General features: G+C 51.6%; 2 protein-coding genes across 7 annotated transcripts in view; one reads left to right on the top strand and one right to left on the bottom strand.

The window, feature by feature from the left end:
* Positions 1 to 7493, bottom strand: part of AAK1 (AP2 associated kinase 1) — a 56623-nt gene extending 49130 nt beyond the window's left edge. For all 5 annotated transcript variants that reach the window (XM_084221923.1, XM_084221919.1, XM_084221920.1 and 2 more), the window contains exons 1-2: positions 7294 to 7493; positions 6901 to 7206 (exon numbers count right to left, since the gene is read on the bottom strand). In XM_084221923.1, coding sequence (XP_084078049.1) covers positions 6901 to 7063 — 163 coding nt within the window. In that variant the 5' untranslated portion in view covers positions 7064 to 7206; positions 7294 to 7493. The remainder of the gene's footprint in view (positions 1 to 6900; positions 7207 to 7293) is intronic.
* A 7969-nt stretch (positions 7494 to 15462) lies between these two features.
* On the top strand, positions 15463 to 24900 carry ANXA4 (annexin A4). Of its 2 annotated transcripts, none has more exons than XM_084221908.1 (13): positions 15463 to 15551; positions 18797 to 18850; positions 19936 to 20011; positions 20382 to 20476; positions 20731 to 20844; positions 20992 to 21082; positions 21706 to 21785; positions 22250 to 22306; positions 22702 to 22795; positions 23263 to 23358; positions 23788 to 23846; positions 24153 to 24275; positions 24532 to 24900. In XM_084221908.1, exons 2-13 carry the CDS (start codon positions 18848 to 18850, stop codon positions 24589 to 24591), a joined length of 948 nt encoding a protein of 315 aa, XP_084078034.1. In that variant the 5' UTR covers positions 15463 to 15551; positions 18797 to 18847; the 3' UTR covers positions 24592 to 24900. The 2 variants fall into 2 exon arrangements, with proteins under 2 accessions (XP_084078034.1, XP_084078035.1); XM_084221909.1 differs by lacking the exon at positions 15463 to 15551 and adding an exon at positions 15828 to 15894.
* Positions 24901 to 26946: the final 2046 nt, after the last annotated feature.

Raw genomic sequence — 26946 nt, 5'->3', positions numbered from 1 at the left:
AACACAACCAATAAAAGCCCCAAACATGAGAACCAGCAGGATCTCATCAGCTGGGTGAAAAGGCAAGTGTGGCAGGCACCTGAGTCCCTGCACACACACAGGTGTTTTCACAGTCCTTCCAACTCCAGAGAGTGTTTTCTTTACCAATCTCAGGGTATTGCTCATGCCACCAGCCATCTGCATACCCCTGGTGTTACACACTCCTTGCCAAAGGTCATGGAGAGGCATTAGAGCAGAGCCCTGGGCCAGCAGCAGCCACAAATAACCTCCCTGTGGCCACAGGGCAGCCATAAGGAGGATTTCCCATCGATCCAGCTCCCTCCTCACAAGCAGCAGCTCGATGCCAGAGAGCTCTTTATGGCCGAAGCACCTCCCAAGTCAGAAGCCATTAATCCTTCAGAGGGTCACAACAGGTAACTGAAGTAACACTGAATTAGCAGGTCATGCAGAGAAGGCACAGAAGGCAAAAGGTGCTTCTCACATCAGCACTGATTTCTTGTGTTCCTTTTAAGAATTTCAAACCACTTTGGAAGTCCAGATTTTGCATCACTCTCATGAACATCTGAATAGCACCCCTATAAAACCTGGGCTAGTGAAGTCACAAAAACATGTATAACACACCAAACCAAGGGCTCCTCTGGTGCCTTGAAGAGAGACTGATGCTCAGTGACAGCCACAGGAACCAGGCACATCATGTCCTCATGGAGCATTCTGCACATCTTTGAGACAAGCCTGAGTTTACTTCACTGCTGCCATTTGTGCAGCAAAAGCACACATCAGCCCTGCAAGCATCATTTTGCTTGCAGAAGGAGAGACAAGCTAAGATGATAGCTGAACAACAGCTGTGCAATTAGAGAGCCTCAGAAGATCTTGCATTTTGCTCTCACACCCTGGAGAACAGCTTGTCAGATTGCTCTCTAAGTTCACACAGGCACATTTTGGGGCCCCCTACCCCAGGCCTATGGGAAGGGAGACTGGTGTGTGACTAACAGTGAATGGAGATCAGCTCTACCTGCCCTCAGCACAGCACCAGGCAGCTTCCAGCTCAGCTGTGAGGGGATGCACACGCAAATCCCTGCTCAGGGAACTCAGCTGCTGATGGCTTTTTTTATTTTTAATCTATGAGATCACCCGTCACTGGTACGTAATTTCTTTCTGCAAAATCATGAAGCAAACCAGATGCTACGAGCATCTTGTTCCAAAAACGTCTTTAATCCAATCCTGCAACACATGGCCCAGGGTCCTGGTGTCAGCAGGGGTTCTGCCACAGAGCAAGTGTGAATTTACACCCCAATCACACGTGTGCCAAGAGCTTCACTGAAATCACAGCGAGGCAGCACTTGACAGGAAACACAGACTGCAATTAAAGCACCCAATCTGGAAGGCCAGAGATCAATTCCTGACTTGGCCACACATGCTCTGCATTGCTTCACCTCCCTATCTGAGTTCCCAGCAGCCCTAAAAGGGGTGGAAGGACACATCCACAGGCTGTGCCAGGGCTCAGATACTCTGGGTAGTGAGAGCTCCTGGCATTAGAGGAGCTGCAGCAGCTCCCCTCTGTTTCACTCTGCTGCATCACACTCAGGGCAGCTAACAATAACCTTCATTTCATTTAGTGGCAATTCCTGGACCTCCTACAAAAGGAGAAAGTTTCCATAATGACAAAAAGCCACAAATGAGAATTACTTTGCAGTGCCTCACTTAGGCCTTTCCAAATCTTTTCCTTGTGCTTGTAAATCACTGTCAGTATTGTTCCTACTCTCAAGAAGTACAGCAGCCAGTATCTGATCCAAGGAGGTTTGTTTCCAGCATGATACCACCACAAGGACATCCTGTGCTTCCCCCATCCAAGGAAGGCAGCACCCCTTCCTGGGAAACTTACTCAGTTACCTCTTGTTATCAGAAGATAACTCCTCCATAAACCAATTTTGCTTATGGCATGTTCTCCTCAGAGACTTCCTGTCTCCTTCCACACGTAGAACACAAGTAAACACTTAGCACAAGAGAAGGCAAATTGGTTGTGACTTTCCAGAAAAGCAGCACCAGCCCTGCAGCTGGCACACTGCCTTCCCAATGGGCACAGCCTCAGCCTGCCCAGAACATCTACCCTGAAAAAAGTCACCTTCAAGGGAAGCAGCTCCCAGCCCCAACACAAGTGCACAGGCCTAGCCAGTGCTGACCTCTTATTAGCCATGATTAATGCAGGTGGGTGAGCTTGGAAGGCAAGAAGTGCTAAACCCAGAGTGAATTCCAGCCTGTCTTCAGCACATTTGTAACTTCCCACCTGCTCTCCTCGAGCTGCTGACAAGCTCCTGCACAAAGGGGAGAAGGCTCATGCCACAATAAAACCACTATGCACATGCAACCAGAGGTTAGCAACCTGTTCCTTTATAATACTAGAACACTTCTGCAAGACCCCAGCTGGAGAGTTAAACCATTTATTACCCCCAGCCAGAATCCCAAAACTAGGCTTTCTTATACCGACAACTTCATAGCAGGACTGCTGGAAACAGAAACTCTCTTGGTTTCCCATGGAAGGTTCCTTCCTGGGATGATGACTGGCTGGGCTAGCACTGCCTTTACATCAGCTTTTAGCTGCCACAGCTGCTCCATAAGGAACCAGCCCCCCCAGGCACAACCCAGAGCCCTTCTGTGACAGGCTGCACAAAGCCCACGAGCCAGGCCAGGCCAGGCTGGCCCACACAACTTCTTACACACTTAAATCCACTAACACCTGCTTTTCCTCCCTGATTACATCTCAGGACACAGCACACACTGTCCCAGCAAAAGCTGTGCTGCTAAAAGCACCAAAACACTTGGGATACCCCAGCATTTAGCAAATAACTCCCTTGGGACTCTTCACAAGTTCGCCTGGCTTCTACTCTCAGAAAAACAGACTGCTGGAACACAGAATCAAACACCCTACCTGGCAGAGCAGAGTGCAGAGTATATGTTCTGCCTCACAAGAAACAGGGAAAAAATTTAAAAAATCAAAATCACGTGTCCCATTCCAAGAGGAGAAACAGTTTAATTCCTAATCCAAATGTCCCTGGTCAGGTGATTAGCAGCTGGCCCTTGGCTGAAGCTGGAAAGCAGTAACTCACAAAGTACACTTCAAAGCAATGCCTTGAACCCAACCACACTGGAAATGGGTTGAGGATCACATAAGTCTGCAAAACGTGGCTCAGATGGGCTTTGCTTTAAAGTGAAATTACTTCAGAAGAAGCTCACGTGTGTTTTCAGTGACTTCAGGTGATGGTGCTGCAGGGGAAGGAGGTGCCAAGGCAGAGCAGGGCAGGGGTCAGCAGAAACCCTCTGCACTCGGGCCAGCCACACCCCTGGGCAGCTCAGGGCACAGGCTGGGCATTCACAGCCCCTCCAGCTGCTTCCCACATGCCCTGGCCTGCAGGTCTGCTAGGGAAAGTTAGGATGGATCCCACAACGTCCTTCTTTTCAAAACAGAGGAAAGATACAGCTGGCAAACGTAAGAGATTCTGTGACTTTGCACTGGTTTGTAACACCAACCATTAAATGCTTTCAAATCAACACTAGCTACAGCACACAGGCACGTACCTGAAAAACTTCAGTGAGATATCCAACAATTATTAAACCTGAATCCCTTACTTAGACACTTGAAGATGAAAGACCTTAAAAAAGTACAAGTAATTTTAAAAGTAACTTTTCACAGACCTGCAGAAACGCAGCCTGTACTTTTTGCTAGAAGCAGAGCAAGACAAACAAAACCCTGCTCAAACACGTGCCCCATCAATGTTTACACACCTCGGGTCAGCTCAGCACTCTCACAACACTGTGAGTAGAGTCACACAAAACACAGAGGCCCTCAAAAATGGGACACTGGGGCAATCCCCAAACCCCACGGGTTTAGCTCACCCGTGCCTTGTGGTACTTTGCCACACGCCTCTCCCAAACTCCTCAGCAAATTCCTCATTTATGGCAACATCCTTCTCAATGTTTCTGCTGCTTTGATCCCCATCAGAGGGACACCAACCTCCTTAGAGCTCCAGCATGGGGCTCTGGAGTGGGGTTTTGTTGTTTTGGTTTTTCCCCTACACACAGGCAGAAACAAAGAGCAGTATCTGATTTGGTCCAACGCTGTTTCAATTTATTTTCAGAAAGAAAACAGCAAGACAGCAGCCTGACTCAGCCCCCCACTGCAAGAGCTCCTGGGCATTTCATTTCAGCTCTGTGAAACACCACTCACCCCAAAACCAGTCACAACACCCCTGAGCCCACACTGGGGCACTGTGTGACTGTAAACCTGGCCCTGCAGACCCCCAGGGCCAGCAGCACTGCCCTCCCAACACAGATAATCCTTGTGCAAACTTTGAGGGGAATTGTTCAAGAGCTTATTTGTGCTATTACATGGATTAGAGCAGGAGAGCTACAAAGACCCAACTAGGAATCACCTATTGCAACACCCTGCTTGTAAAAACCCCCTGACTCACCATATCCCAACACCACAACCAACCCCTCAAATTCCTTCTGCATTATTCCCATCTACTTCCTTCCAAAAGGAGGGGATGTTCCTCCCTGCCCAGGCAGGCAAGCATCCAGACAGAACTATTTTTCAGAGGTGGGGGAGTAAAACCATGCAGGTTTAACAGCAGGTATTTTGGGGATCTACACAAGAGCCCAGAGGCACATGGAGCCATTTGCCACCTGGCACAGGCAGCGCTGCAGCCGGGGCACACTCCTCATCAGCAGGGTTGCTCAGCAGAATTCAGGGTGACCAGGCACAGTTCTGACAGGCAAAGCCCAACACTTCAATTCCAAAACTTCTGGTTCAACTCAAGTCTCCTCCACACCATTCATCACTTCATTGGTTCTCTCTTTTAAGTCACTTTTACATCCCTTTTTTTTTCATGTTTCACAGGCTGCACCTAAACACAGGCCTCCCCACTCCCTCCTACAGCAATGGGGATGAGAGGGCCTTCCTTCCCAGACAGGATACTCCTCCGACAAAGTGCTTCCCAGGGGACTTTTCCTTTTAGCAGAGATAGCCAGCAGTTGCCTCTTCAGCACAGACGTCAGGAGTGCAGGGACTGGGCTGCCCACGAGCTCCCCAGGTCTCCAGCTGAGTCAGGGAGAAAGGCTGTTTACCAGCACAGCCAGCCACGGGCATGCAGAGCTGCAGCACTCCTGAGCCACGCTGCTCCCCAGCTGGCCCAACTTTCCTGCAGAGGAAAGGGCATTTCCACTGCTCCCAACCGAAGGTGACAGCCTTGCTCGTGCCCCTTGGAGGCTCCACTCTGCACACAGAGGGATTTCACCCCCAGGGAGGGAGGTACCTGGGCAGCACCTTTCACCAGAAGAACTCCCTCTGCCCCACAGAACTGTTTCACAGGTGTGCTCAGCCTGCACAGAACCCAGAGCTGCAGGCCCTGCTCCACCCCACAGACAGGAGCCCGGAGATGCAGGGAAAAGCCCCCACAAGCAGCAGCTCCCCCAGGACAGAGGGGCAGGGAAGGGAGGCTCTTCCCTCCCAGGCAATCTGTGCTCCCACCTCCACCTCTGCTGCAGCAGGAGAGCCCGGTGACACACGGCTTCGCTTCCCAGGGCAGAACCTGCCAGCACATTACTCATCAGCAAAAAAAGCCTCAGCCTTCCCATGTTACCAGGATGAGGCCATCCTGCATTAAAGAGAGACTGACAGCTTCTCAAGTTTAGCTCATGTAGGTCCTCAGCTTCCAGGGCCAAAAGGGCCTTGGAAATATCAGTCCAGCTGCTCCATAATTGCAAATTTCAGGGAGGAAAAAAAATCACTCTAATTGCTAGGTAAAAGCCTGGTTTTGGTGCTCCTCACAGCAGAACACATCAGAAACCAAGTCTAAAAAACAGCCACAGACCTATTTTCTTGTACACCATGGTGAATTCTTACAAATCTGAACACAGGCAGCGTACACAGAGTCCCTTTTCCATTTTAGGGCTCTTTCTGTAAAAGCCAACACAGGTCCTCCCACTCAGCTCTCTCCCAGCAGCTCTCCTCTCCTTCACCATCAAAACAAAACAGTTTGGACTCAATCTGCCCAGGATGCTGCGCAGGAGGGACCAGGTCTAAAGAGGCCAACATCTCTCTGAAGGTCGAGGCTAAGGTTACCAGGCAAAGCCATTCAGGAGGTTCCTTACAGCCCCAACAAATGAAATGTAAAATGATAGTTGGAGCAGCAGAGCTGGCTACAATTAAACAAATGCCACCAGCAGCTTGCTGCACTGCAAGGCCTGCACACGTCATGAGTTCTGTAACCCCTAGGATTCATTTTAGGTCTCTAACTGTTTTATTTGGGGAAAAAAAAAAAGAAAAAAAGGCAATTGAGATCACCATTTTGCCTTACAGACATCCCACACACAGAGAAATCCCTCATCCCAGGTCACAGCCAGTCCTGCCCAGCCTACCTATGTGCATAACACACCTACAAGGAATTTACTCCAGTGTTTTAATCCTCCCCGCTTGAGGTGGGAAAGGAGGTAACAGCTGAAGAAAGTTTAAGAGTGAAAGACACTGATTTCTTTATTTACAGCACCTTGTTCTGCACCGAAATATTTGACAATTCTGGTTTGGGTGTTTCTTTAGGTCTTTTTAACTCCCACTTTAGAAGAAGTGGGTAACAATTAACTTCTAAATATCCCCCAATTTCTAAAGCATTAAAAAAAAAAAAAAAGCTAACTCTACCAAACCCACACTGGCTTTACAGATGGGAATACCAGACCCATCAGCTTACTGACACCACTAGAGTGCAATTCTGCCAAGGACAATGCAATATTCAGGAACCCGGGGGTCAAGGAGGAGGCTGGGTGCCCGGGACAGCCCAAGGCCTCCCTTCCAGCCCGGGGAGGGAAAGCAGCACCCATCGAGCGCTCGGAAAGGCGCCGGGACCTTACCTTCCGCCAGCACCTCGTCCACGGTGACCTGGTGCCGGCCGATGCTGAACACCCGGCCGATGTAGCCGCTGCCCGGGCCGCTGCTGCCGCCGCCGCCGCCGCTGGTGCCCGACCCGGGCCCGGAGCCGCCCTGCTCCCGGCGAGAGTCGAAGAACTTCTTCATGTCTCAGGAGGCGGCAGTGCCGGCGACGGGGGCGATGCCGGTGTCGGTGCCGAGCCCTCCCGGCTCCTGCCGCGGCCGCTGAGCGGGGCCCGGCGCCGCTCGCCTGGCGGGGCCGAGCCGCGCTGTCCCCCGGGGAGTCACACCTGCAAAAGCAGCGGGGATAACGGGCCTGCGGCGTCACCCCCGCGGCCCCGCCGCGAGCCCCGGCCCGCAGGGACCCTGCCCGGTACCTCGCAGAGGGCGGCGGGTGCCTCCATGCGCCCCGCGGGGCCGGCGTGCACAGCCCCACCGGGTCACGGCGGGGGCCGGCTGCCGGCAGGGCCCGGGGCCCGCATCGCTGCCTGGCGGCGTCACCGGCGACCACCGAGCCCGTCAGGGACAGGGACAGGGACAGGGACAGGGACCGACCCCGCCGCCGCCGCCCCCCGCCGGCCCCATCCGACCAGGAAATGGGCCGTCACAGGAAGTCCCGGCTGCCGTCGGGAGCACCGCCCCCGCGCCTCCGCCAGCTGCAGGGCCCGGCCCCGCCGCCCCGGGCTGTCCCGTTCCGTCCCGTTCCGCTCCGTCCCGGGCTGTCCCGTCCCGGGATGTCCCGTCCCGCAGCCCTCGGAGCGACCCCCGCCCCACGGTGCGGCGGGAGGGGGAGCGGGGGCTCGGCCGGGTGGCGGCGCCGCGCGCGGCACGCTGGGGGCGGTAGTTCCCCGTGGCCGGCGGAGGGGGGCCCGGGGGCGGTGGGGACTACAAGTCCCGGCATGCCGCGCGGCTGCGGCCGGCAGGGGGCGCTGGGCCGGGGGCCGGGAGGGGGCCGTGGCGGAGCGCCCGGCCCGGGGTCGCCCCTCAGGCCGGCCGGGACCGGAGCTGCCCCAGGGACAGCGGACGGGGCCCGGGGGCCCTGCGTCCTCCTCGCCGAGGGGGCTGAGCGCAGAAATCCTGTCCGTGAGGAACCACGGCCCACACTCGGGCTTTGCATGGTTACGGGTATTTACGTTTATCTTTGAAGTAATGCGCTAAAGTCGATGTTTTTGTGATATAATAATAAAAGGCCACTGCTGTGACATCTTGGGATTAACCTGAAGCACGAGGCTTATCTTCACACAGGCCCTGGTAGCGCCTGCTTTGGGAGCCTAAGAAGAAATCCTGAAAGCAGAGATATCCCAAGCCCCCAAAATGTCTTTAGTGTTTTACCCCTGCTAGCTGTTTTTGTAAAACCTGTGCCTTGGATTTGCTGTTGAAACACAGCTTCCTCCTCCTGCCTGCCTGAATACTGGCGAGATGCTCCTCGGGGGCACTGCAGCTCCTCCGGAGCCCAAAGCCATTGGGTCAGGCTTTGGAAAGGTTTCGTTTAGCTCAGGTCTTGGGAAACTTACTTTAAATGCACTTTGGGTTCTTCTCAGCATTTTTTTCCTCAGGAATCAGGAGATTTTCCCAGCCTTAGGCTTCCAGAGCGGCTGACTCCATGACAGCACCACTCTCCTTCCTCCCCTCTGGCTGGGATGGAAGAGGAACCCAAAGCATGGTCCCATTTTCCCAATGACTGTTATTTCCTGTATTATGGTAATAACTACAGCCATCCTGCTGCCAGCCCCTGTCCCCAGGGTAGGCCAGGCCTGGTTGCTTTGGGGTGACAAAAATGTTTGTCCTTCCCGCAGCCCTTGGCCTCGCTTTGGTCATGGGCTCCCAGCAATGCCAGTGAGATTGGATCAGCCTGTTGTAAATGGGTCCATTGGGTTTTTCCTCACAGTGTTTGAAGACTTGTAAGATGTGTGTGACTCTCAGAACGAGCAGGTAAAATTGCTGGTGGTAACATTTAGCAATACACAGATGCACAGATCTGACAGCACGTCACTACAGTTGTTTTTCTGCTGAGCCACCATGCCTCCTCACTGTAGATAATGCTTCTTCCACCATCCTCGTCCTCAGCAGCTCTTAAAGGTATGGGCTCACAAGCCCACCCTGCAGACCCCAAAGTCCCCTTTGACCACCTTCAGTCACCCATCATTTGTAGGGTGGCTCCTGACTGCCCCTCGTTTCCGAGTGCACCCCAAGTCCACCCAGCTGGAGCTGCAGTCATTTCAGCCAGGCAGCCAGCACACGTGTGCAAACAGTCCTTTTTCATTTGCAGGCTTAAATCTGCATGAAACATGCTTGGCTGTGCTTTGGGGCTCTGTGATGAATTAACTGCCAGTGCTCAGTACAGAAGGTTCACGTGCCCTTCGGAATAAATATGAACTAAGTAAAGTCTCAGTTGCTTCTGTGCATTATTTTAAATTATTTTTTAAATTTCTCTAGCCTGTGAAAATCCCCAGGCATCTCTCAAGACAGGTAAAACACCCAGTGCAAAAATTGGGTCCCATCACTGGGGATTTCTGGGGACTCTGCAGAACTGAACCATTTCCAAGGAAATTGGGCATCTCTGTACAGTACGGGGAAATGACTCATTTCCAAGTAAAGAAGATAAAAGCCACTGCATGCAGAGAGCTGCAGATGCACTGCTGAGCCTCCTCCCTGGCTCTGAGAAGGCTTTTTTTAACCGTACCTGCAGTGCAATGCAGGGAGTGTCAGACCCACGCGGGGCTGGGGGCTCTGCGATCAGCCCACGGCACACCAACCCCACCCATGACCATTCTGGGCAGCAACAGCACAGCAGGAGCCCTCCATCCCCGGCTGCAGACGCTGAGGATTCTCTTTATTCCACAAGGCACAGGGCTGGGCTGCACTGCTGCAATCCCAGTGACCTTCACAGGGATCAGAGGGAACTGAGCCTGAAAGCTCCAAGTGAAAAAGCTGATCCGTGGCACGGCACACACGGGGCCTGGTGCTTCTCCCGTGTCACAGCGACTCCAGAGGCTCCCAGGCTCGTCGTGCTGCAGAGAGGAACCTCTGACTAATGCACTCAATCCTAAACACTGAGTTTTAAGCTGCTGAAATCCCATGACGCGAGGTTTAAAATATCCGAGTGTGGTCAGCAGAGCTGCTTCCCTGCACATTGTCTCCCTGATCCCGGCTCCTCCTGCGCCGCTCAGAAACTGCACTCAAATCCCCAGGAAGAAGCGCATTAATACAGCTGCATCCCTCTTCATCAAACTTTCCAGACAGCTCAGCATTTTCTAAATAAAAACACAGGCCTGGGCAGGTTTCCTGCGGCCCCCGAAAGGCGAGGGCACACTGGCCCCTTCTGGAGAGCTCGGGGAGCGGCAGCGACGGAGAGCAGAGCTGGCACAGCTTCCTCAGCTTGCTGTCGCTTCACCGGCCAGGGGAAACGCAGCCGTGGTCGCATCTTCCTGAATTCACCGCATAATAAAGAGGTCTTAACCACACGGTGATGTTTCTCTTGATACGGGTGTTGGGAGAGCGCTTTTTACACAGTGATAGGGGTAACTGTTTCAAAGTAAGGGAGGGGATAATCAGATCCGATATAAGGAAGGAATTGTTCCTGTGAGGGGGATGAGGCCCTGGTGCAGGGTGCCCAGAGCAGCTGGGGCTGCCCCTGGATCCCTGGAAGTGTCCAAGGCCAGGGTGGACAGGGCTGGGAGCAGCCTGGGACAGTGGAATATGGCTCTGCCCATGGAGCTTGGAACAAGATGAGCTTTAAGGTCCTTCCCACCCAGTGCATTCCACAATTCTCTGTCTCTTTAAATACACACTTACTGCAAAAAACTCTGTTAAGCTTCTCACCAGCAAGGAATAGGGCTGCTGTTCTATCCATCTCTCTGCCTGTGATTCTCTGGATTTCAAGGGTTTCTTTCCAAGTGCACAGCAGTCGCCCCCAAACACTATTAGTATTACGAGAAAAACCATCACTGATCTCCATCACCCCCAAGAAAAGGTCAGTTCTCAAGAACACTGTCATGGAGCTGGGCTTTCCTGGGTTCAGAGCTGTGCAGAGGAACAAAACCACTCCAGAACTCAGATCTGCGTTTCACGTGTTTAAGAACTGGAAGCTTCCACCTCCTAGGTGCTCCTGTTTGCCCTTGCAGGACATCCTCGCTGGCTCCAGCAATGGCTCTGCTTCCTGTGGCTGGAAGCCAATCTTCCATCCACAGCAGCGGCACTCCCACAAATAACGGAGCTGATTGAGCTCTGCAGGCTCACACACGTGGGATGCAGCGGCCTGGGCTGACCCTGTGTGCAGCCAGGGGATGGAGACTGGCTGGGACAGAGCCCTGTTTCTCAAGGAGCATGACTTTGCACCACAGCTCCGCTCCGTCCCTTAAAGCAGCTGCTGCTACACTGGGGGAAGTTTGCAGGTTGGGTTCTCCCTGAGAAGGGATTTATCTGCTGTGTTTCCAGTGTCAGGATCCTGTTGGGGCTCCTCCTGCTCTGAGCTACCTCACCGGGCCTACCCACACCCTTTGCTCTCTTCTGTTTAAATGCAGGGTCAGGAAAAGTCATCCTGAGCTGGGCAGTCATAGAGCTGTTTCCATCCCCTAGAGCTGGGTCATGGCCAAATTGCAGAGCAGCTAAGTAAGATTAAACTACATGGAGGCAGATATTAATTAAGAAGAAAAAGTGAAAGCTACTCATTTCCTCTTCAGAATGATATGTATGCTAATTAAAGTAAACATTCATTGAGCCCCCTCCCTCCCTGGAGGTTTTTGCTGACCCCTGCTCCCCTTTGGGCCACAGGCAGCCAGCAAAGCCATCAGACCACCGATGGCCCCGGACTGCCTGCATTCCCTGCTGCTTATAGCTTTAGTGGAAAAAAGAAAACAGCAGACTGGGCCCGTGGCCAAGTGCAGCCTCCAGTTTCTCTGTGGGAGAAAGGCAGAGTGGGTGGGCAGCTCTGAGGCAGTGTCAGCACAGCATATGCTGGGGGACAGCAGTGTGGAGAGCCCCCACCGCCGAGATGCTGCTAGAGCTGTCAGCGTGAGGAGCTGTGAGAGCAGCTGGGATCCCCTCCTGAGCATCCCCACCTTGAGAACCTGGTGATTGAAGCACACTTGAAAGGGCATTCGACTCCTGGCTGTCTCATCCTTGCAGTGCTCAGTGCTGTCTCCCCTTACAGCTCATTGTCTCAGGCATGGGCTCCCCCCGTGTCCAAGGGGTCTCTTGTTTTAAAGGCATCTTGGGTTACAGGAGTTTTCTCAAATCAGTTCTGCTCCCCAGTTCCTTCTTGGCCTTGTGTGACATTTATGTTTATGTAATCTGCCCAGAGAGCCTTTGACTTGCATAGCAGTGCTGGTATGCTGTGCTCAGGGTTCTAAATCCTGCCTGGATTGCTAAAAGGGAGAGTGCTGCGCATTCCCCTGATAATGCTGAGTGCACAAGCAGTGTTTCTAGTGGTTATGCGGAGTTAAGAACACTCCAATTTCTTACATGAGTTGGAATAGTTCAGTTTTCCCACCCAAATAAGCAGTGCTTACCTAGGTCTGGGAGTGTTTCATCTTCCTTCCTCTCTTTGTGTTAAAAGGGCTCGACTCCAATCATGGATCAACAGCTCCAGGCTTCCTCTTCCTAAGGCCTTCCCCAAAACACCTCATCCCAAAACATCTCAGACTTGTGGCTGTTTCACCTCCCACAGTGCTGAACAGGTAAGGACACACCCTTGCTCTAAGGGTCAGAAGTGCCCCTGGATGTCTGCAGTGAGCCCTATCAACTGCAGTTCACTTTGGGACTATTGTGATTTAATACACAGAATGAGAATTTACCCTCTTAAAAGCATACAGAACTCAGTGCTTTGGAAAAGCAAGGGCTGGTTTTCAGCCTCCACCCTACCTTCGGGTACTGCTGCTATGGAGACAACACTGACTGAGCTACAGCATCCAACACACTCCCACAGCACTTGTGCAACCCTTAAATAGCCCCATTTTCAGGCACTGCTCCTTGCAAACTGCCAGTGCTCAGGTATGAAAAGGAGCACTTCCTTTGTGAACCTCCTAAAAACACTGGCTTAATCCCCAGAGGGCCAGATTCTGACCCTCCCTTGGTGAATGACTTCATGAATGTCAGAATTTGGAGCTCAGTGACTGAGGTGAGGCTGCTCCTCTAGAGCTAAAGGCAGGTACCTGCTGATGAAAGGACACTGAAAATCTCTCCTCCTAGCACAAGGCTCCTTTGCTCTCTGAGATGCAAATTTAAAAGGTTGGGTCCTTCAGGCAGAAACAAATGCTGCCACTTTCTAGAGGTTCAGCTCTGTTCTTTTTGTGGGACTGAAAAATACCCCTATCTAAAGGGCTGCTGCTTGAGCCCAAGTTATTTACTTAATGCACACTGCCCTCGTTTTTCTGTGGCCTTTAGTTTTCATGAGTTCTTTTGTAGGTGGCAGAACAGCAGGATGGAATGGGAATAGAAAGCATGTATGTAACTGAGTAAAGTAACAGAGTAAAGTCTGGGGGGTCGAGAGCTTTAAACCAAGGGTGGTTAAAATAATTGACAGGACAAAGGAAGTATCTGTGAACAGAAGAGCAACGTGCTCTGTCACTGCGCTGAGAGGGACTGTGGGCTTGTCCCCTGCTGTCCCTCTCTTGATGCAAGGACAGCAAAGCTATGCCAGCCAGTGATATCCTTCAGCTGAGACACTGGAGAATAACCATGGCCTTTCCATCCTTCCGGAGATGAAGACAAAGCTGAAAGTTGAGCAGACCCTACACAAAGGACCCCTGGAGAGACAAAGCTTTGTCACCTGAACCTTGTCTAGGAAAATACAGCAACAACCCTTCGCCTTCCTGAAGGGAGCAGCTCCTGGGGCAAGGTATAACAGGGTTCCTTAAACCCCCTCTCATTCTATCCACCTTCCAGAGAAACACAGACAACTCTCAGCATGCTCAGAAGCTTTTGTGCCTTTTTGTTTTCCTTTCTGATCCAAATAATTGTGACTGAATCAGATGGCTTTGGAGCCAGCACCCATAACCAGCCATGATTACAGGGAACTTGGCTGCGTGATGTGTCAGGATCTGGCTGCTGAATGGAATACACTTTCATGACTAACTCCAGATGGCCAAAAACATCCACACAAATACTTGTATCTTCAAGTATTCTTCCTACTTGGTGCCTCTCCCAGGGGGAAAGAAAAGGTTAAATTGTGAAAATAATGAATGGGAGGATTGGTGCAATATTTAACTAATTTGTAAAGAAAAGTAATAACTCATGGTATTAAATAATTACTATTGCATATACCAGTGATTGCAATGACAGAGCCTTCCAGTCCTGGGGGCTGAAGAGACTGGGAAGCAAACAGAAGGATGAAAATACACAGGCTAAAAAAATCCTTGGCAACCTAAGATGGAGAAACACAGCAGTTCTGCTGGGGGATTGAAACGGGCCCAGAGCAGGGACTGCTGACGTGAGAAGAAGGGCTGAGAATGGAAACTTTCACAGATGTAGGAAAGAGAAAAAGTTTCTCCTTAGCAACAGTTTATATGTGCTGGTCCACACTGAATCCTGGTCAGGGTCAAGTGCCAGGTTTTGCAAGGAAAGAGGCTCCGCAGTGAAAAAGGAGAGGGCTTGAGGCTTGAACCTGTTTTTTCTGTTCCCCTGGTCCATCCCCTTGCCTCAGCAGTAGGTGCTGGGCTCTGTGGAGCTGTTTTGGGAGCTGAGCTGCAGCAGGAGCTGTAATAAATAACCACACAGACATGCTCACTGAGGCACAGCCTGCCCGCATCCAGGCTGCTAAATTTAGGTCCCTTCCAGCAAAGGAGCATGGGCAAAGAGGCACAGGGATGAGACAGAGCTGTCCTATGAGCTGGAAAAAACTGAGAGGCTTGGTTTACCCGTGATAATAACAGCATGTTTGGCATCAGAGGAGAACAAAGGTCCTGAGGAGAAACACTTGAAGACAAAAAATCTCTATTGCAAGGCTGATTTCCCTCTGTCAGCCCTGTGATCATGTCCATGGCTGACCCCAGCAGGGTCACCTCGGGGTAAAACTGAAGTCCCTTTGCCTGAAGAGTTTTGGCTTGAGGGCACTGCCATTTATCGGGGCAAAAGGAATAATCGTTATGCAAAGAACCATCCTAACTGAAATCATTGCTGTTTGCAATGCAGAGTAAGGGGTGAGGATGCTGAAGAGCCAGAGAGGTGCTGTGGGAGCACAGGAGGCACGATACAGATCAGAAATCCCCACAAACAACCCCGGGGGAGGAACAGGACTTCTTGCTGGAGGGTGTTGGCGTTGCTGCCCGTGTGCCGCACGCCGTCGTCCCCCTCTCACCCCCTCGGCTGTGCCCTGCTGCAGGCAGGAGTGAGAGCCCGGAGCTGCAGGCAGAGCCCCTCTGCTCCCAGGGGCTTTTACAGGAATGCCGTGCCAGCCTGCCGGCGCTCCGTGTAACCCCACAAGGGCAGTTCGGGGTTACATCCCAAACGCGCGGGGTGAGGGAGGCTTCCCGGGAGCTTCTCCCTGCTCTGGATCACAACCAACTGTTGAGGGATGGGCAGGGCAGGGCTGGAGCTCCCTCACGTCACTGCCGCGTGTCGCCAGGGCGGGGACTCTGCCACCCGGGACAGCCACCAGAGCTCTCCCCATCCGTGCCAGGACCCGCGCGGACAGCAGGTGAGTGCCAGGCGTCCTCCTTGGCGTGGGGACGGGGCTGCACGGCTGCCGGTGCCCGGAAGGTGCCAGTGCCCCTCTCCGGCGCGCACTGCCGGCGCTGCGGGAGCGGCAGCCCCGGCGGGCGATGCCAGCGGCGCCGCGGCACTGGGGCAGCCCGGCCGGGCGGAGCGAGGACGGGGGGCAGTTCGGGATGGAGGAAGGGCTGACCTTTCCCGGGCACAGGGTTTTGGTTGCTGTGTGTGCCGTGCCGGGGCTGGCACGTCCCGGCCGCTGGAGCGCCGAGGGCATGGCAGGGGTGACACGGCTCGGGGGACGCGCACGGCTGAGTCAGGCGTACGAGGCTGTGAGAATCATGTTTTTATTCCTTCTGAGGGCAGTGGCCAGATAAAGGTCATTGTGTGGGAGGGCTGGGATAGCTCAGCTGTCTCGGGGCTCGTGGCAGACCGGAGATCCTTTCCTGAGCTGCAGAGTCAGTGGCCCCGCGGCGAGCCCCGGCCCGGGCTCCCCGGCAGCGCAGCCCGCTGCATCCCGCACACCGGCCACCGCCACCGGGGACCGAGCTCGGGAAAAGCCGAGCCGGGGATGGGTGTGGGCTGCGTGCCGGTAAACGTGCACCCAGCGAAGGAACTCGTCGGACAGGTCCAGCGTTTGTCTCGCAAGGAAAAGGGTCACAAAGCGGTGGGTTTCCGTCCGGAGCCGAGGAGTAGGACTGGCAATGCTGCGAGCTCAAACTGGGGGGGAAAGCCCTGTGTTTATATCCTCTTAAGCTGTTGGAACTTTCCTTGGTGGTTCCTGTGTGTATGCTCTGAGCATAGCCAGGAAAATCTGACTGTGTGCAAGCCTAAACTTGAACTGGCCAGCACATGTGATAGTGTCAGCACTTTCCTGATAAATCAGGTTTATTCAGCTTTTAGAGGATGTTTGATATAGACTTAAAACAGGCTGTTTACCTGATAAAGCCTGCCAGGGAAAGATCATCCATGGAAAAAAACATCGAGTAATGGGAGGGATGCCTCCTACACTTGCACTCTGTCACCTGGGCACAGTGTTTTGAGCTTGTTTTCTGTCAGGTTTATTGTGCCAGGCCTTTATTCTGGGGTGAAGCAAATAACATCAGCACCATAGCACTGGCTGGCTGACTCTTGCATGCACAGTTAAATTCTTCAAAACACAGAGCAACGTATTGTTCCTGTCCTGGAGCTGTTTTTCCCTGACTGAGCTGCACACCAGGAATTGTGTTCAGCTGCTGAGCACTGGCAAATCTGCTGAGCAATTCCCTCTCTCTCTGCTTGCCAAAGGGTGGCTTAGGAGAGTTTCATTCATCTAAAGCCCCTGCATGAGCAGTTCCTGCAGACCCCTTCAGCTGTGAAAGGGTTCCAGGGGCCACTGCCAGACAGCCTGGCTGAGCTGTCCCACCTGTAACCTCAGAGGCTCATTCTCACCCAGAAATGCACCAGGAGCAAACCAGCACTTGCAGATTGAGCAGTGGCTTTGCACTGCTGCCTTTCCAGTGATCTGCTCTTTCGATTCCCAGTGGTGTTCCCAGGATGAAGAGATCAGAGTCTTGCAGTCAATATTCAGTGTGGTATTTCTGCTGTTAATGGATGTTGCGATAGGATTCACCCTGAGTGGAGTACATGCAGCCTCTCCTCATGGTTTGGTTTCCTCCTGCCAGCTCAGAATTTCCCTGCTTCCCTTTCCCTTGCTACTGACCTTTATTTTGCCCTCTAATTGACTTGCTCAACCAGCCTGTCTGATATTCCTGCTTCTGTGTACAGACCAGCTCCATCACAAAAACAGCAGTGAAATTTGGAGCTTTCTTTTAGTGTCTGACTAAAGCAAATAAAATTGGCTTTTTACTTCTGTAGAAAGATTAGAGGAGAGCAAAGATGACTTTCCTGAGGTCTAGGTCATACTGTGATCGCTGGAATTCATGATCAGATGAAAGGAAGCAAACTCAACCCTAATAATTGCTATATGTTGCCTGATTGCAGAGGGTGTAGTGAGGTAGAGGTGCACCAGGGAGTGCCTGTCCATGGCAAGTGCCACACAGAGTTAACTGGCCTGAGCAGCTCACCCTGTGCATTCCAGGCCTGGGGGAGTCATGTGGAGCAGGAGCAAACACACTCCTGGTCTTGCACAACTGTCTGGGCTCGTGGATAGCAGCTATTAAGCACCACGAGGAGAACTGGGGAGAGATGTCATTCACTGCTGGCACCTCTGCTTCAGGGCCTTAATGAGAGAACTTGCTCAACTCTGGAAAAAAAACCACACATTTGGTGGGTGGACTTGACTTGCTGTCACTGTGTTTGCATTTTTTCAATTTATTCTTTACTTAATTCAGCCCTACTACCTACCCTATGTGGGTATCTCTTTTTTTGAGTCTGCCTTTCCTAACTCTGCTGTGATGCTGGGATGAACTTGGGTTGTGGGGAAGTGAACCTTGTCCTGGTACGTGACATCCTGTCAAGGGATCTGGGACTCAGGAAAATTTGGGTGTGTTCATGCAAAGGCTCTCTGATTGCAGACAATATTGTGAGCAGAACTAATAACCCTGGGCAGATGCTTTGGGGTTTTTCGAGGGTTTTGTCACTTAAAACTACAGCCCTACAAGGAAGGAGACAGTGCACCAAACTGAGAGGATGTTGAATATAAAATGTCCTATTAAGATAAGAGGGAAAGTAATTCTCCTGCCCAGTGCTCAGGTGGGGTTATCCTTTGTGTGCTCACCTGCACCACGGTGTGTCTGCCTCCCAGGCAGGATCCACGAAGGGTTAGGGCTGTGTGGGCACCCTGCTTCACCCTCACCCTGCTTCATCCTCACCTGCTCCCCCCAGGCTCTCACCTGCCAAGGTCAAAGCCATGTCTTTTGGAGGACATGGCAATCAAGTCTCTTTTCTTTGCTCCAGGACAACACTGCCTCCCTCTCCTTGTAGCCTCAGCCAGGCTGTCACACAGGCAATGGAGAAGAATAATTAAATTACCGTGCTAATCACCTGTGTGTCCACCACATCCCTCCCAGCCTGGCCCTGGCCCTGAGCTGTGTGATCCAGCCTTTGCTCCGTGCAGAGCAGGGCTGGACACTCTGGGAAGCCGCCCTGGGCGTTCACTTGGGCTGCTCAATCCCGCTTTAGTCCTCAAAGAATCGGATGGTTATTTAACCAGCCTCATTAACCTTCGAGGGAAGGTGTATTCTATTAATAATTTGCTAGAAAACTAACACTCCCTGTGTTTTATTATTGCAGCTGTCAGTGCCCTGGACACAGACAATAACAGATTGAGCAGACCCGAGCAGGATGGTGAGTGCTTGCCGTGCCAGGCTGTGTCAAGCCTTTGCTCTGGCCTGATAAACGTGGGGAGTGGAGCTCAGATAAGGACACAGCAGGAAGAACACTGTCACTGTCTGTCCCGTCAAGGGGGTGAATTTATCACTTCTTTCTGCTTCCTCATTCTAGAGGAGAATGACCCACACATACAGGCTTTTGCCTTTGGGGAGTTAATGGAAAACCAGATCAGTTATCCAAATAATTCAAAGAACATTAATTTCTCCAGATAAAGTTCCTAGGCATATTATTCTTTCCGGGTTGAGCCTACAAGGCAGCCATTTCTATGGTTGTTATTACAGAATGATGGAATGGTTTGGGTTGAAAGGAACCTTAAACATCCTCCAGTTCCATCTCCAGCCATGGGCAGGGACACCTGCCACTGTCCCAGGCTGCTCCAAGCCCCGTCCAGCCAGGCCTGGAACACTTCCAGGGACAGGGAACACTTTTCTGCCTGTTGAATGTTAAGTGGTACTTTTACTACTGATGATTCTCTTGGGAACATTAAGAGCTTTGCAAGAAAGGTATATTTCCCCAGAAATTGCACTAGACCAGAGGCAGGAGAAACTTGTTTGTGGATCACCATTTCAGGTAAAACACTGCACTTCCTGGTGGGTTATTTAACACAGTGGTGGTCCTTGACTGCTCTTAGAGAAGTCAGGAAGGGGCTTTGCTGGGAACAGCTTCTTCTGTGATTTACATGGAAAACTGCTGGGAAGAAGCTGGACTGAGCAGAGATGTCTGGCAGTGTGCCCTTATTTAACTGGAAAACAGATACAGCATGGGCAGCCACATTAAGATCTTTTCTCCTTTCAGTTGAGTCCCTGTAGCTTACTACTTATGTGGCTGGGAAGTCCTTCTGGAACAATCCATTTCATTTTTGGAATGGATGGAACCTGGTATAAAATCACTCATGTTTAGAGGGTAGACTTTACTTGCTGTCACTTTCCAAAAGAGATGTTTGCATCTTTGGAATTGTCTTTTTTTTTTTAAATTCAGCTCTACTCTGTGAATGTCTCACTTTGTGACTACTTTTCATAACTCCTCTCCTTTGGCTTTAGGCAACAGTCAAGGGTGTCTCAGCTTTCAGTGCTGAGCAAGAAGCACAGGCACTAAGGAAGGCCATGAAGGGACTTGGTAAGTTATCTCCCCCCACTGTTAAACCTTCTTTTTTAGCTCTGCTGGTTGGGAAGGTTTCCACTAGGGGTTTTTTGGAGGGGAAGTTCAGCCATTTGCATCACCTCACTGCCTTGTGAGGGCACTGGAGGGAATTGGGCAACTTGAGCCCCACTGGAAACCCAAATCTTGGCCACAAAAGCATCTTTAGTCAGGCTCTTGTTTCCTCTGTCTGTGGTGTGGTGCTGCTGGGCTGAGGCAGCACACAGGAGACCCAGGTTGTGCCAGGATGTGTGTGAGGTTGTGTGGCCAGTGGCACACCCTGGCAAGGCCAGAGCAGGCTCTGGTTCTGCTACAAGCAGCTTGACTGGTCTTCTTTGGTTCCTTCCAGGCACGGATGAAGATGCCATCATTGAGACCTTGACCAAGCTGAACGTTTCCCAACGTCAGCAAGTTCTGATCACCTATAAAAGCACAATTGGCAGGGTAGGTGCTCCTCAGAGAACAGTGCTGTGCCTCTCTCTGGGAGATGGGCACTTTTTGGGTTGTACTACTCGGGTGAAATGTCAAGAACATCCCAGTCTCCACAAGAGCATGACTGGCACTGAACACAAGCTTTCCTTGGCCAAGTTTTTTGTTCTTGTTCACTTCAGAGTATCTGTTCACCCAAAAAAAGTATTGAGCAAGTTCTTCCTCTTCTCAAAGGCCTTTTTCTCCTTTCTTCTCTTTCTGTCTTCTAGGATTTGATTGATGACTTGAAGTCTGAGCTGAGTGGGAATTTTGAAAGGGTGATCATTGGTTTGATGACTCCTACCACCATGTATGACGTGCATGAACTGAGGAGGGCTCTAAAGGTTTGGAAATCCCTTTTTACGTCACGTGACTTATGGCCAATTCAGTATGCAATGCCGTAATTGTATGTTAATTGCTAATTTCTTATTAAGCCATACCTAATGAACAGCAGTCCTGCTTGTCACAGTGTTGTGTCTGTGATTCCCCAGGGAGCAGGGACAGATGAAGGCTGCCTGATTGAGATCCTGGCTTCTCGCACCAACGCGGAGATCCGGCACATCAACGAGAACTACAAACTGCGTATGTGGCACGCTCTGCAATTTCTCACTGCCTCAGGAGCCCCCTGTGTGTGTGCAGGGCTGTGTGGAGAGGCAGGAGGAGGGTCTGTCAGCACCAAGGACTGGAATTACACCCAGAAATTGAGTCGTTGTAATGGGGTGGGGTGGTTATGTCTGTCAGCTGAAGGTCTACCCCTGGTGGATCTTTTGCCAGTTTTATCCTGGCTGTGCTTCTTAATTTTGCCCTGTGCCACTCAATATGATGGCTGGATTGCTGTGATGAAAGCCAGGAAGGGCAAGGGCATCCTGGCTTGTCCTAGTCACAGTGTGGCCAGCAGGACATGCCTGTCTTCCCCCCCAGTGCTGCACTGCTAAGGCAATTCAAATCCTGGGGACAGTTTAGGATGGATGTTAGAAAAAGGCTCTTCACCCAGAGGGTGTCTGGGAACAGGCTCCCTAGAACAGTGGTCACAGCAGCAATCCTGGTGGAGCCCAAGGAGTGTTTGGACCACGTCCTTGGGCGCATGGTGGGATTCTTGGGGATGGTTCTACGCAGGCCCAGGAGCTGGACTTGGTGATGCTTGTGGGTCCCTTCCCAGTCAGCAGATCCTGTCAGTGACAGATGTGCTGTGTGTGCTCTGGCAGAGTATGGCTCCACCCTGGAGGACGACATTGTCTCTGACACATCCTCCCTGTTCCGCAGGGTCCTCGTGTCCCTCGCCACGGTGAGTCCAGGACAGGGCGGTACCAGGGGGGAACATCTGCTGGACATCTCCCACTCATTTCTGATCTCAAAGGTTGCATACAGATGCACACTTTGTGAGCCTTCTGTCAGGCTTTGAGAGTGTTCTATAAATCCATTTCCCACAGAGGTGCTTCAGGCTGGCTGCTGTTTTACTTCCCTTGCATTTCACCTCGCCAGCACTTCACCCCAGCTTCTGCAGGGAGAACAGCCTCACTCTGCCATGCCTTGATGCCATGTGCTCTTTTTAATAAAGTGGATGGCTGCTTTTTCAAAAGAAAGAACAAATCACATCTGAATCATGTTTTGCTGTATTTGTAACCCATTACTCAACGTTAAGAATCCCATTATACATCTCCAGTAACTGGTTTTAAATGGGGATTTTGCAGGACTTACTCCCATTAGTTGCTCTGTTGAAATGAATTTTTCATCCTTGTATTACTGCAGGGCAACAGAGATGAGGGAACATTTGTGGATGAGGCCCTTGCTCAACAAGATGCTCAGGTGTGTAGCAATTTGCTTCCTGGCAAGAAGTGTCTGGGTTTGTATGTGTGATGTGTGGTGAATCCCTGCTGTTTACAGACCTCTATTTCTCGAGGCAGATGAGTAAACCTCAAGTTGTGCTAGTCAGCAGTGCCCCGGGTGAAGACTTGATTGGATATTAGGAAACATTTTTCCCCCAGAAGAGTTGTCCAGCTCTGGCACAGGCTGTCCAGGGCAGGGGTGGAGTCCCCATCCCTGAGGGGACTCAACAGTGAATGTGGCACTTGGGGACATGAGTTAGTGGTGAACTCAGTGACCTCAGAGCGCTTTTCCAACCCAGATGGTTCTGTGAGGTAAAAATCTCATTATATACACCCGGTGTTCTCAGTTATCCCCACTTTGCTCATGTCTTCCAGGCCCTGTATGAAGCTGGTGAGAAGAGGTGGGGAACAGATGAGGTGCAGTTCATGTCCATCCTCTGCACAAGGAACAGGTGCCACCTGCTCAGAGGTAGGACCTCCGGTGTCCTGGGGTTTTTTCCCTGGTTTTGAGGACAGTACTTTTGTAGGAGCTTTGTACTTGTTCTCAGGAAGGTTGAGATCCCTCCCTGAGACAACAGATATTCTCAGGGCCAGTTGATTCAAAATGGGAGATCAGTAAAGCACCCATCCAACTTCCTCTAGCCTGTGAATTGGAGATAATGAAGTGTGACTCCCATGGGACAGAGCTAAGCATGGAAACTGTCTACATTAAATAGCAGTTCTGGAAAATCCTTGCAGCAGTGGTAGGCTAATTAGCAAGACAGCTGATCATTAAAATGAATTATTTCTGAGGGGCAGCCCTGATTTAGCTTACAATGTCGTGGTAATGGTGCAGTGTTTGTACAGACTATGAGGAGCTTGATCTTGCAAAGTGATCCTCGGGGGGTACACGCTGGAGCAGCTCACTTGGCTCTTTTATCCAACTCTTCCTCCTAGTTTTTGATGTGTACAGAGGGATCGCTAATAAGGACATCACAGACAGCATTAAATCCGAGATGTCAGGAGACCTTGAGGATGCTTTGTTAGCTGTGGGTGAGTTCCCTGCTTTTAATCTGTGTCTACAAACTAATTAAATAATTAAAGATACTGTCTCTTGCCCTGTTTGCACAGCTTCAGGAGGCACATTCTTTTTCACTCTTTTACAAGCCACAGTGTTTTAATCTTTGCAGATGCAAAGACCTGGTAAGAAGGCTCTGTGCTTTATATTTCTCTGCCAAGGGATCCTTTGGCAGGTGACATTTGCTGTGTGGAAGATTTAAAACCTTAAAAATATTTTATTGCTGGGCACTGGCCATGGAGACATCAATTGACAGCAGGTGACTGATCTGGATATCTGCACTGTGCTTGAGTTGCATTTTTACAGAATAAATGTCTTCACTGAGAAAGTGCTGGAAGGGTTTGGAAGAATTTATCCTTCAGTGTATATTGGTTTTACTTATCTTGTTCTTGTCTCCCTTACAGTAAAGTGCATGAGGAATAAACCTGCTTATTTTGCTGAAAGATTGTACAAATCCATGAAGGTAAAGAGATTTTGCTATTTCCCCCCCTGCCTCTCCATGCTTAAGTCAATAGCATGACAGCAATTATAGAAAAAGAAATTGTGCTAATTGGGGGGGAAAAAGAAAGAAGTCTGAGGTTTTCTGTGGAGCTCTTTCCCCCAGGAGGCTCAGAGGTTTTCTGTGGAGCTCGTTTCCCCCAGGAGGCTCAGAGCTGGTAGTGGGTGCCTGCATTGATGCAGAAATGGTGTGGTCAGGAGTGGATGGCACGGAAGGCCGGGGCTCAGTGCCTGTCCCTGTGTGTCCCCAGCTGCTGTTGTGTCCCCTCAGGGCCTGGGCACTGATGACAGCACGCTGATCCGGGTGATGGTGTCCCGTGCTGAGATAGACATGCTCTACATCAGGAGGGAGTTCCTGACCATGTATGGAAAATCCCTCCACTCCTTCATCAAGGTGAGCTCGGAGTCTTACACACACCTGGGTTTGCTGAGCAGCACCAAGGAGACCCTCAAAACAACAGCTGGGGGATTTTAGAGGAGGTGGGATTAAGGAGATTTCACATTTATGTACCGAAAACCTTCCTGAATGTTCTTGGTTATTAAGTTGTCAAAGGGGATACAAACACTGCAATAAGTCATTTATGCTGAAAGGAATCCTGCTTTCCCTGGAGCTGCAAAACCAATGGTGTTCTTTTTTCTGCTCTCTCTAGGGAGACTGCTCAGGGGACTACAGGAAGGTTCTGCTCAGGCTGTGTGGTGGGGAGGACTGAAGGAGGCCTGGAGAACCTGCTGGGTGATGGGAAGCAGCTGATCATAGAATGGTTTAGGTTGGAAAAGACCTTTAAGATCATCAAGCCCAATCATGATAAAGATTTCTTTCTTTTTTTTTTTTTTTTTTCCTCAAATGCCTTATTAATTACTCTGATTATTGACTTAGGTTAGTTCATGTTCTGGTTAGATAGTGGTTGACCCTTTTGATACACTTTTATGCTTGGAACACCCATTTGCCTACTAACTGGGCTAGTGAAGCCCAACTTACACAGAATGCTGTAACCAAAGGTATAAAAGTTGTTTCCTGAGCAGCTGCCCCTCTGGTGTTGTGTTCACCAGCAAAAAGCATCAACTAAAGCAAACCTGAGAGTGAGAGGCTGCACAGGGAAAAGCCAACCTCATTGGCACATGGATTGCAGAACATGGGTGTGCTCCAGTTTTTCAGGAGAATTAAAAGAAACCAAATATCTAAGATACAAACATGTTTACATATCAACTTGCCTCTGTTAGTGTGGAGCATTAACAGCCTGGCTGTGCTGTGTGTATATGTTGTCTGTAAGTGGGGAATTGTCACTGGTGACATGAGAAAAACCTTTTTCTGCCCTGGTTTAGAGCAGCTCTGTGTTTTTGGTCTGTCTGCTGGATCATGGGAGTATAAACAATGTGGGTTATATTATAAACTCTGCTCTGGACAAAGTGATATCATTGGAATAGTGCCTTTTAAGGAATGACCTGTCCCCAAAACCCCACCTCACCAGCCTGGTGCTGGGACACGTCCCCAAATGTCCCTGGGGTGCTTCCCCAGGCCTACCTGGGACATGTCCCCAAATATCCTGGGGTGAATCCCCAGCCTGCCTGGCTCATGTCCCCAGTGTGCCTGAGGTGAGTCCCCAGGCCTGCCTGGCTCATGTCCCCAAATATCCTGAGGTGAGTCCCCAGGCCTGCCTGGGACATGTCCCCAATGTCCCTGGGGTGTCCCCAGTGTCCCTGGGGTGAGTCCCCAGGCCTGCCTGGCTCATGTCCCCAGTGTCCCTGAGGTGAGTCCCCAGCCTGCCTGGTTCATGTCCCCAGTGTCCCTGAGGTGAGTCCCCAGCCTGCCTGGTTCATGTCCCCAGTGTCCCTGAGGTGAGTCCCCAGCCTGCCTGGTTCATGTCCCCAGTGTCCCTGAGGTGAGTCCCCAGGCCTGCCTGGTTCATGTCCCCAGTGTCCCTGAGGTGAGTCCCCAGGCCTGCCTGGCTCATGTCCCCAAATATTCTGAGGTGAGTCCCCAGGCCTGCCTGGCTCATGTCCCCAGTGTCCCTGAGGTGAGTCCCCAGCCTGCCTGGCTCATGTCCCCCAGTGTCCCTGAGGTGAGTCCCCAGACCTGCCTGGCTCATGTCCCCCAGTGTCCCTGAGGTGAGTCCCCAGGCCTGCCTGGGACATGTCCCCAGTGTCCCTGAGGTGATTCCCCAGCCTGCCTGGCTCATGTCCCCAACTGTCCCTGGGGTGAGTCCCCAGACCTGCCTGGTTCGTGTCCCCAGTGTCCCTGAGGTGAGTCCCCAGACCTGCCTGGGACATGTCCCCAGTGTCCCTGGGGTGAGTCCCCAGACCTGCCTGGGACATGTCCCCAGTGTCCCTGGGGTGAGTCCCCCTGTGCCACCTGCCCACATCTCCCCACATCTCCCCACAGGGCCGGGCCGCTGCCCCACGGCGCAGTCCCACAAGGGCCCTGTGTTTGGGCCTGGGCCTCACGGGCTGTCCCCATCAGCCTCCGGGAGGGATTTCTCCCCCAGAGCCTACTCACGGTTCAGTGTTTGCACTCCAAAAACGGGACCCTGCTTTGGCTGAGCGATTTATGGTCCGGCACTGGTGAATAATCCTGTTCTGAAGGACCGGCCTGGGGCTGCACTGGCACAGCCCCAGCACTGAGGACTCCATCCCCGTTCCATCCCTCACCTTCCTCTGAAACACCCTGCGGCTGCCTGGAGGACGAGACGCCTCTGCAGCCCCCAATAAAATAATTTTCTTTCTCGTTCTCTGGGCTGCCATCGGAGACACATCCCTGAGTTTTGCCAGCAGAGGAGGCAGCGTTGGAAAATGAATAAAGAATTTGTTTCTGTATTTCCCGTTGAGATGGTGTGTTCTGGGAGGGGACACGGCAAGGACTTGTTTTGTCCCGAGCTGCTTCTCGTGCTACTTCATCCACATTTTTTGTCTCCTTTGTATCCTTTTCCTCCGGCAAGGACTTTCCAACACATAAACTCAGTCTTTGTCTCTTCTTCATCTTCTGGTTTCTGGAAATTGTCCTTGTCCTCCATACATTCTCCAGTCCAGATGTCCAACCACAACAAGAGGTTTCTTTCCCAGGTTTTGCC

Source organism: Fringilla coelebs (genome assembly GCF_963513975.1).
Source record: "Fringilla coelebs genome assembly, chromosome: 26".
Taxonomy (NCBI): Eukaryota; Metazoa; Chordata; class Aves; order Passeriformes; family Fringillidae; genus Fringilla; species Fringilla coelebs.
The sequence above is the reverse complement of the archived record's forward strand: the minus strand, read 5'-3'. Positions and strand labels throughout refer to the sequence as shown.

What these genes read in the sequence shown, in the direction of transcription:
- ANXA4 (XM_084221908.1), top strand. An exon ending in CAACGAGAACTACAAACTGC is followed by an intron (nt 21,083 to 21,705) that starts GTATGTGGCACG and finishes GTGCTCTGGCAG; the next exon opens with AGTATGGCTCCACCCTGGAG. An exon ending in CAGGTGCCACCTGCTCAGAG is followed by an intron (nt 22,796 to 23,262) that starts GTAGGACCTCCG and finishes TCTTCCTCCTAG; the next exon opens with TTTTTGATGTGTACAGAGGG.